The following is a 9,820-nucleotide window of genomic DNA, read 5'->3' on the forward strand; positions in this document are numbered from 1 at the left end:
CAAACGCAAGATGGGATCAGTCGAGGAGCGAGGCGGGGTGGGCGCGAGATGGATGGAGGTTGCTCGAGCTCCTCTCGTGTAAATGTGAGGCGACGACGCCGTGATAGGTAGCTCCCAGCCACACGCATGAGTCCCAGCCACAGTTCCATCCAGCCAACGGCTGTCAACGAATCCTCCAGCCAATCAGCCTTTTGACCGCCAACTTCAACCCTTTGGTTGAGAATCGTTAATATCCATGGTAGGCATGAAATTAAAGATGCTGCGATTGTTTTTAGACTTCTGGTCAATGATGTGTAGAATCACTCATGGCCATGCTACTAGACACTCTATAAGACGGATACAGCATCCCAAGCCGCCTTTCATGTTCAACGGGTGAGATCGCCCCGTATAGTGTTCGTACATTTACACATACACTGCCCTCATTGGGCGTTTTAGTGGTACATCAAATCCAACAAATCCACGCTAGATTTATTCTCCCTCCTTCTTTCCTCCATTGGCCTCTTCCTCGAGTTGACCCTTTCGGCCCTCCAGTGCCAACCAGAGGCTTCTGCTTCCACCCTCCAATGTGCTGGTAATGCCCAGACCAGCGCCTTGGAGCATAGCCACAAGTTGTGCCCGCAATCCGTCGAGGCCACCCTCGATACCTCCAACCCAGTTGATGCCCGACTGATCAAAGATCTTGCCCTCGACGCGGCCGCCGACAAGGAGAAGCTTGGCTAGGCCGTTTTGGCAGATGGGATCGTGGTAACCGGGACTCTTTTTCCTCGTGGGAGCTGGGAATTGACCAGGAACAGGAGCCAGAACACTGAGCGCAGCGGCCACATGGGCTGGAGACACCGCAGGAAGCACCAGAGCAGCCAAAGGGCCGACTAGGAGGGGCTGGATCTGGGCGAAGTTCGAATCCTCGGGGATTTCAGCCTTCTTAATAGCATCATACGCAGCTTCGGATAAATCGTGGACTACTGGGCCACGAGTCGTACGGGCAGTTGTTGCTGATGCAGCAGCAGCCTCCGGATCATAGAATTCGACGAGCTTAAGAGCCACTCGTAGCATGTTGGTCCTCAGGACCTGCAATTGGACAAGGGGAGTGATATCGACTGGTTCAGTACCAGGAGCTGCATTAGGCGGAGGGACGGCAGACAATGCCTTCTTCAGCTCTCGTCGGACAGCAGCCCATTCCACCGCTGTGAGGTTGCTGTGCTGGAAGAACAGAATCAAGGGTGTGGTGCGGAGAAGTGATGTGTAAGTTCGGATCAGCTGACTCTTCCTTGTCTCAACTGGCCGGGCACTCGGGGGCTTCGTCGCGGGAGCATGATCGATAGGCTTTCGAACTTCGGAAACGGCAGCGGAGTGGGTTGACGATGTCGAGAGGGTGCGAAGAGCCAAGGCCCATGATTGCTGCGGGAGATGGGACTCTCTGCGCAATTGGCGCAGGCAGGGCGAGGCAGCCCTCGATATCCGGGAGGCCATAATGACTAAGCGCAAAAGAGGCAGGTCAGCATGAGAAACGCCAATGTTTGGAGTCGAGGCCTGCACATACGTGAATTGAGACTGTTGCTGGCTCGTCCTCCAGATCAAAAAATCCACAAGTATCGCAGCCGTCGATCACCAATTGCGAGCAACTGTCAAAGTGGGCCGTGCTCCCGGATCAACCCACCGCCGCTCCCCGGCCACCTGCAAGGCCACTGGGGCCAATGCCGAGCTGTGCTGTGGCTCTGTGCCAACCAGGCTGATTACGCGCGACCTGACTGCCTGCCTCAACAGCTTCGTCTTGGAGACTCGGGTGCAGTAATAGCTTTCACCTCCCCAACCCACGGCCGACTTTCAACATCGACATCCATAAACCTCCCACCTGTCGCGCTGACCTCATCCCTTAATCAAACCATTCCTTTCCCCCCAAAAACCGATACCCAACGCCACCTTCCACCATGTCGACTCTCGAGGAGCTGGACGATTTTGATCACCGAGAGAAGGAGGAGGACAAGAGAGATGATGGCGACAAGAACCAGAAGAAGCCTACAGACGGCGATGCAGACATGAAGGATGCCGAAGAGGAGCAAGATGATATTCTCGACGACGAGATTCTTGGACTCAGCACACAAGACATCCTAACCCGCAAACGGTTGCTCGAGAACGACTCTCGCATTATGAGGAGCGAGTATTCCCGATTATCGCACGAGAAGGCTGCCATGGCGGAGAAGATCAAGGAGAATGTCGACAAGATTGCCAACAACAGGTTGGTTTCTCATCTTCTGCGGGTTTGATAATAATTATAGCTAACCTGGGGCAGGCAACTCCCCTACCTCGTTGGCAACGTCGTGGAGCTACTTGATCTTGACCCAACTGCTGAGTCGTCCGAGGAGGGTGCCAACATTGACCTGGACGCTACCCGAGTCGGAAAGTCAGCCGTCATCAAGACATCTACCCGCCAAACAATCTTCCTCCCCCTGATCGGTCTCGTCGACGCGGACAAGTTGAAGCCTGGTGATCTCATTGGAGTCAACAAGGATTCATACCTCATTTTGGACACCCTCCCCGCTGAGTACGACAGCCGTGTCAAGGCCATGGAGGTGGACGAGAAGCCCACAGAACAGTACACCGATGTTGGTGGACTGGACAAGCAGATTGAGGAGCTTGTGGAAGCTATCGTTTGGCCTATGAAGGAGGCTGAGCGATTCAAGAAGATTGGCATTAAGGCCCCTAAAGGTAACGCCGGTACTGCCCCCTGGCTCTTTTTGCTGTGCTGACTGGTTCTAGGTGCACTGATGTATGGCCCCCCCGGTACTGGAAAGACCCTCCTCGCCCGAGCTTGTGCGGCACAGACCGATGCTACATTCCTGAAGCTGGCAGGACCTCAACTGGTCCAGATGTTCATAGGAGATGGTGCCAAGCTCGTTCGAGACTGCTTCGCGCTGGCCAAGGAGAAGGCTCCCGCAATCATCTTCATCGATGAGTTGGACGCCGTCGGTACCAAGCGATTCGACAGTGAAAAGAGTGGTGATCGTGAGGTGCAACGAACAATGTTGGAGTTGCTGAACCAGCTTGATGGTTTCGCATCCGATGACCGGATCAAGGTCCTCGCCGCCACGAACCGTGTCGATGTGCTCGACCCTGCGCTGCTCCGTTCTGGTCGATTGGATCGCAAGATCGAGTTCCCCTTGCCGAACGAGGAAGCACGTGCTCAGATCTTGAAGATTCACTCCCGCAAGATGAAGGTCGACCCAGGTGTGAACTGGGGCGAACTTGCGCGAAGCACGGACGAGTTCGGCGGTGCTATGCTGAAGGCTGTGTGTGTGGAGGCTGGCATGATCGCCCTGCGGTCAGGCAAGAATAAGATTGGCCACGAGCATTATGTTGATGCCATCGCCGAAGTCCAGGCCAAGAAGAAGGACGTAAGTTACACACCACCCAACCCAACCCACATGGCCAAGTCGCTAACTCAGGGGTACAGACGGTCAACTTCTACGCTTAATTGTGCTGATGATTGGGGATGTCATGGGTTCGGATATGGGCCATATAAGCCTAGGCGCTGGGGAATAGACAAGGCAGAGGCATCCATAGATCAATGTAACAGTATCTCACAGCGGTTGCCCGCCTGTTTCGAGGCATGGACGAAATTATGCAACCCCCAGTTACTTGGTTCACTTGTCCCAGCAACCAAGTCCCATACTCACCAGGTGAAACCCCCTGATAAGGCGCATATGTGATGAATGTCAGTAATAAAGATGTGGAGATTGTCAGAAGCTACAGTCACCATGGGGTTTGGTAGCAGGCGGTGATTTTATTGAAGTAGTGGAAGCCTGGAGGTACAGTACCTAACTTGCACAGGGACCGCCCCCCAAAAAAGACGTCTTCACGCAGGAAGCAAAGGCCACCCCCGGAGCTTTTGTTCCATTCAAGGATGGAGACTGCCCATTATTGCAGTCAGATTAACCGTTGTAGCAAGCATGTGCCTCGCACGGGTCGATGTTTGGCAGCGGAACGTACCGATTTTCGCAGTGTTGCCTTAGATAATCTCGCGCTTGCCCTCGTTAGGCCTGGAGCTTGTGCGGGGCTGATCGGTGAACTACGTCATGGTGGCACCCATATTCAAGGTCTGTTTGTTCAAACCGTATCGAGATGATGAACGATGGACGATGATGATGCCGGTGGTGACGCTGACGAGGAGGAAGAGCCCCTCGCTTTGTGCGAACGGACAGGTAGCCAGATACAGGACCCAGTGAAACCATTTGGTGCCCTGTTTCATGATTTGATGAGCTCATGCATAGGTATACAGTACCTTCTGCCGTGTGTGCACAGCTGCCAGATTCCAGCCACCCACGACAACGGCACAGTGACGTGATAGATTCCTCAGTTCGTGGCTTGCTCTCCTTCCTTCCTTCCTGCCCACATTCATCTCCCTTGATGCGTATTTGTTTTCATTCCTTTCCCCTCCATCAACAAAAACCACCCACATCGTCGCGGCCATTTCTCTGTGATACCCCTTCCTATTCTACCTCAACCTATTGCCTGACAATCTGTTGTGCTTTTACTCACAACAAAGTGCAGCGATCCCTAACCTACCGAACCAGCTGCATCCACGATGCGGTTCTTGACTGCCCTCTCTGTCGTGGCGGTCGCCAACGGCGTTGCCGCCAGCACATGGTTCCCCGGCTCTAAGCCTGGTAAGTCAACCGTCTTTTGCCATAGCAAGCTGCTCGTGGCTAACAGATTGATAGTCTACAACAAATGGCACGAGACCGAGTTGGAGCGCTGGCTTTCTGACCACGACATTCCCTATCCCACTCCCGCCGATCGTAAGGACCTGGAAACACTTCTCGAGAAGAACTGGGATTCCTATGTCGTCTCCCCATACAACAGCTGGGACACCGCCCAGCTGAGCTCCTATTTGCAAGCCAAGGGCAAAGAGACCCAGGAAGAAGCCGCTGCCACCAAAGACAGCTTGCTGTCCCAGGTCAAGGCCAACTGGTACGAGACTGAGGACAATGCCCAGTCCGCTTTCCTCAACGTTCGAGACTGGATCCTTGACACATGGACCGAGAGCCAGTTGAAGGCTTTCTGTGACAAGAATGGTATCCCTGGTAAGCCAGCTCTCTGCTAATAACTTGTTCCCTAAATGTTTCAACGGTACTGACCAAGCGCTTGCAGTCCCTCAGCCTCGTCAGCGAGACACTCTTCTCCAGAAGGCCCGTTCTGGTTACGAGACTGCTGCCAAGAAGTCCAATGAGGCTGTTTCGTACCCTGGAAACTGGCTGTACGAGACCTGGTCTGAGTCTGACTTCAAGGAATGGCTCGACACTCATGGTTTCCCTGCTCCCCAGCCAATGACCCGCGACAAGCTCATTGCCTCTGTGCGCCGCAACTCTCGCCTTGCCTACCTCCGAGCTCAAGACCAGGCCGCCAGCGCCACGGCCAGCGCTCAGGCTGCCTACGCTACTCTGACTGACATGATCATTGACGCCTGGAGCGAGTCTCAGCTCAAGGAGTTCTGTGACAAGAATGGCATCGCTGTGCCTCAGGGTACCAAGTCCAACGAGCTCCGCGCTTTGGTCCGCAAGCACCGTGCCGATATCCTAGGAAACAACATTGCTGGTAGCGCCTCCTCGGCCTTTGGTGCGGCCACCTCGAACGCACAGAACCAGTACGCCAAGGCTACCGACAGTGCCTCGCTCGCCGCTCAAGACGCTTTCAACAAGGCTGCTGGCACGTGGTCTGACAGCCGACTCAAGGCCTATCTTGATTCTCGTGGCGTTCCTGTCCCCCAGGGATCCAAGAAGAATGAGCTCGAGGCTCTTGTTCGCAAGAACTCGCACATAGCTGCCCACGGAGGCAACGCGTGGACTTTCGATGACTTCAGCTATGACAACCTCAAGAAGTACATCTCCAGCCAAGGTGACGCAACTGCCAAGAAGGTCGCGGACAAGAAGGATGCTAGCCGTGATGAGCTTTACAGTGCCGCCCAATCGGCCTACTCTTCTGCCTCATCTGCTGGCGGATCTAATTGGGCTTCTGCCACCAACTACCTCACCGCTGCGACTGCGTCTGCTAAGCAAAGCGCTTTCGACCAGTGGACCGAGACCGATCTCAAGGCGTATCTCGACAGCTATGGCGTGCCCGTCCCCCAGGGCTCCAAGATCGAGGATCTGAAGGCTCAGGCCCGAAAGCAGTCTACGTACTTCAAGTACGGCACCAACTCTCCCGCGGAGACTTTCTTCGCTAAGATCGGAGAGACTTGGAACTGGATCACCAGCCAACTCAAGATTGGCGGTGAGGCTGCTAAGCAGAAGGCTGCTGAGACGGAAGAGGATGCCAAGGAGAAGATTCGTGAGGACCTGTAATGCCATTTAGCTTGGTGTACTGGATGAGATGACAACATCCTCCGAGCAACATTGCGTTGCAGTTGAAAGACACTAGGCCGGTGTTTCGGCATCTGTCAGCGTGAAGAAAAGGCAAGAAGAAGATGATGAGATCGAAGTGATCGGATATCACTTAATTACTGGTTTCGTGCAGGCTGCGATTTTGCGCTTCGTTTGCTTTAGCAAGTAGTCATGTATTATGAATTGCCCTATGAATTCTTGACTTCGGCATTTCCTAGAGAATGTGAGATGTGTGTTATATGGGACTCTCGCGTAGGGTACCGATGTGAACTTGAACAAGAATCTGCAATAGTATTTTATGTGATAAAACCTAGATGAAGTGATGAGCGTGGTGTGTCAACTGGACAATTGTGGGATAATCCCACTTGCGGCTCTTAATACGCAAACACGAGTTTCAACAGTCATGTCCGTAGTAATAGACATGGTTATATAAATTACTATTAGCTAGGCTATGGTCGGTGTAGTCTACATATGGGAGTGCGACAAAGTCCTCGAAAGGAAGGGGGACGGTTTGCAAGTTTGGCTTGTATGTCACAACACGAGACTCAGGGAATGAAGCGAACAACTATATTTGACATCTTTTTTAACATCCTAACGCCATCGCTGGTAGAACCCATCGTGGGCCTAACTGCCCTTCGAGGTACCCTTCTATGTGGATGATGTCCTGCAAATTACGCCCAAAGCCTGCAAGTTCCATCCGCACCGGCGCTGAGGCACCAGGGGTGCTTCGGGTGCCAGTCAACGTCCAGAACACCAAGCTTGTTTATGACCTTGTGGCCTCGGAGCATCTTGACAGGCACAATCGTGGCATTCTCCATGAGGTCGCTGACAACCTTGCCGTGGAAGATCTGGAGGGTTCCGTCGTCACTGGCATCAGCGAAGAGCGGCAGGCTGCGGTGATACTTGACGGCTCGGATGGCCTCAGGGTGGAATCTCATGGTCTTGTATGGGCGAGCGGACAGATCCAGATCATGCCATAGCAATCTTCGGTCGTAAGAACCAACGATGAGGTTGTCACCGCCGGGGTGGATATCGAACGAGGAGATCCATCGGGCACCAGGTTGGACAACCTTGACAAGCTCTTGTCGCTGCAGATCGTAGCAGCGGATCATTCGTTGGGTTGCGACAAAGAACAGGGGTCTTGAGGGATGGAACTGGGCCGTCTGGGCAAGACCAGGGAGCTTGCGGAACGGGATCTGACTGAGATGCTTGGAGAGCGTGTGAATGGCCACAGAGCTTCGCTGTCCAGTGGGAGAGACGGAGCACACGAACTCGCCCCGCCTGTGCCAGCTGATCACCTTGATCAAGGACCTCACAGTGGCCTTGAGGAGCACACCGGCATCCTCAAGCTTGGCTCCAGGCCTTGACCACTTGGCTGGAGGGTCCTTCTTGACTCCATTGGCCGCGGTGGGTTGGGCGCCGTTTGTTGCGTATCCAAAACCAGCATCGAGGACTTCGCGGCTCGCCTTTTCCACGGCGTCGCTTGCGGCTGAAGGAATCATGAAGAAGAGATCTTCACCAGCTGCCGCGGCCAGAATGAAAGTCTCCCTGTTGGGTCGCCATCGAACAACGTTGACAGGCTCCTCGCTGCTCAGCTTGGCCATCCATTCTTGATGGCCGTTGAGACCCCAAACGCGGACAGTACCATCGTCACCTCCTGATGCCACAAACTCGCCGTCAGGGCTGAATGCCACAGAGCGCACACGACCCTCGTGGCCTCGGAAGATTGTCTGGTTGAGAGTAGGGAAGGGCTTGAGGTCTTCGGGCCGAGGGAGCTTGGGCAGAAGAGAGTTGGGGTCGATGTTGAGCCTGTTCTTCCTGATTCGAGGGGCCAGGTACAAGTCCAAGCATCGTTCGAATCTCTCCTTGACGAACTGGCCGTAGCCAGGGACCTTCCGGAGAGAATCGAATTTCTCGGGAAGGTATTCCTTCTCTCTCTCTTCAGGATCCAGGTTCTTCCAAGCCTCCTTCTCTTCCTCAGTAGGCAGGTATTCCGGTGGAGGGTTGTAGCTGAGGTCGTATCCAGGGGGGGCCAGCTTGGGCGCGGGAATGTTCATGACATGAGGATCCTGAGGCTCCTCGTTGGCCCATACATCGTAATAGACCTCTTCCTTTTCCTCCTCTTCCCGTTGTCGTTCCTCCGGAGGCTTGTATGGAAGGATTCTTCCCTCCTTGATCGCCCGAACAAGTTTCGCGACACGCTTCGCTTCGTGTTTTGAGGGAACAAAGCGACGCTTCGGCTCGGGTGCTGCGCTCAGCGGCATCTTCTCCTCGATACCAGTGAAATACGGGACCATGTCCTAGGAGAGGTTAGCAAAACTCGATGACGACCCATGATGGGTTAGGGACTCACAGGATAAGGATCGTAACCCTCATCAGGAACTTCGTTCATCTGGAGTCGCTTGAGAAGTTCGAGCTCATCTTGACTAAGGTTCAGAGGCTTTCCGGTCTCTGGATCTGTCAAGCCAGTCCAACCCTTGGGGATCTCGATGCTGTCGAGGAGGGCGTCGAGCGCCTCGCCCGTGGCGGGGCGCATAATCTTCTTTCCATTGATATCATATCCAATGTGAGGATACGAGTCGTAGAAAGAGAGAGGGATATTGCCGATTGTGTTCGCAGGTCCCTGCGCATCGGAGTCATCGCTGTCATAAACAGGGTCGACCTCGGCATACTCGTAGCGCTCGCCTCCATTCGCATCCTTCACGACGCGATAGTTGGGCTGATCGTCCTCGTCGTCTAGAGCGGGAAGCGCCCGCGTGCTGTCGCCAAGCTCAGAAGAGGCATCGTCGCTATGCGCCTCTTCTTCTTCTTCGTCTTCGTCAGGGTCTTCTACATGCTCATCAGAAGACAGGCCGTCAAGGGCATCAAACTCGTCCTCGTCAATGTCGGAGTCGTCTTCGCTCTGTGAGAGTACGCCGTCTAATTGAACGCCAGCAAGATCATCGTCGACTGGGGCAGCCTCAGAGGGCCCCTTCCTTTTGCGAGAGGTTATTAATGGCGCCATTGGCAGGTTGTGGCCGAAAAAACAGCGTTAGGTGTAGTTTTGGTCGAAAAAGAATGCCGAATCGATGGACCGCAATCTGAAGACATATTTTTTTTCTGGGCATGATAAGATAAGGCACTCGAGTGGATCTAGCTCACACACCTGGAAAGAAAACCAAGGTGGGGTAACATCGAAGACCTAAGGTAGTATACCTGATAACTGCCTATACCTGATAACGGCAAGCTAAGAGCGTGCTTTATTAATACTATAAAAACTTAAGAAATATAAGAGCTTAGTAAAGTAAAACTCGTTTTTAGACCTTATTTATTATACTTTTTTAAGCTAAGTAAGTTAAAATCTAATATAAATTAATTATTAAATAATTTCTTATTAAAAGCTTTAATTTTTAATTTTTAATTTTATAAATAATTAAATATAATCTTAAAAGAAATAACTTTAT

At 53.1% G+C, this 9,820-nt stretch overlaps 4 protein-coding genes across 4 annotated transcripts; 2 read left to right on the plus strand and 2 right to left on the minus strand.

The window, feature by feature from the left end:
* Positions 1–468: 468 nt before the first annotated feature.
* On the minus strand, positions 469–1,470 carry NECHADRAFT_81371 (uncharacterized protein; the record flags this gene model as incomplete). The annotated part of the gene is made up of 1 exon (XM_003041070.1): positions 469–1,470. One exon carries the CDS (start codon positions 1,468–1,470, stop codon positions 469–471), a length of 1,002 nt encoding a protein of 333 aa, XP_003041116.1.
* A 303-nt stretch (positions 1,471–1,773) lies between these two features.
* On the plus strand, positions 1,774–3,644 carry NECHADRAFT_69981 (uncharacterized protein). Its single transcript, XM_003041038.1, has 4 exons — positions 1,774–2,236; positions 2,291–2,706; positions 2,758–3,392; positions 3,452–3,644. The coding sequence occupies exons 1-4, from the start codon at positions 1,929–1,931 to the stop codon at positions 3,470–3,472; spliced, it is 1,380 nt and encodes a 459-aa protein (XP_003041084.1). The 5' UTR covers positions 1,774–1,928; the 3' UTR covers positions 3,473–3,644.
* A 787-nt stretch (positions 3,645–4,431) lies between these two features.
* Positions 4,432–6,597, plus strand: NECHADRAFT_100803 (uncharacterized protein). The gene is made up of 3 exons (XM_003041039.1): positions 4,432–4,664; positions 4,719–5,081; positions 5,149–6,597. Exons 1-3 carry the CDS (start codon positions 4,583–4,585, stop codon positions 6,336–6,338), a joined length of 1,635 nt encoding a protein of 544 aa, XP_003041085.1. The 5' UTR covers positions 4,432–4,582; the 3' UTR covers positions 6,339–6,597.
* A 451-nt stretch (positions 6,598–7,048) lies between these two features.
* On the minus strand, positions 7,049–9,381 carry NECHADRAFT_42723 (uncharacterized protein; the record flags this gene model as incomplete). The annotated part of the gene is made up of 2 exons (XM_003041071.1): positions 7,049–8,677; positions 8,731–9,381. The coding sequence occupies 2 exons, from the start codon at positions 9,379–9,381 to the stop codon at positions 7,049–7,051; spliced, it is 2,280 nt and encodes a 759-aa protein (XP_003041117.1).
* Between the last annotated feature and the right edge of the window lie 439 nt (positions 9,382–9,820).

Source organism: Fusarium vanettenii, assembly GCF_000151355.1.
Source record: "Fusarium vanettenii 77-13-4 chromosome 6 genomic scaffold NECHAsca_53_chr6_3_0, whole genome shotgun sequence".
In the NCBI taxonomy this organism is placed as follows: domain Eukaryota; kingdom Fungi; phylum Ascomycota; class Sordariomycetes; order Hypocreales; family Nectriaceae; genus Fusarium; species Fusarium vanettenii.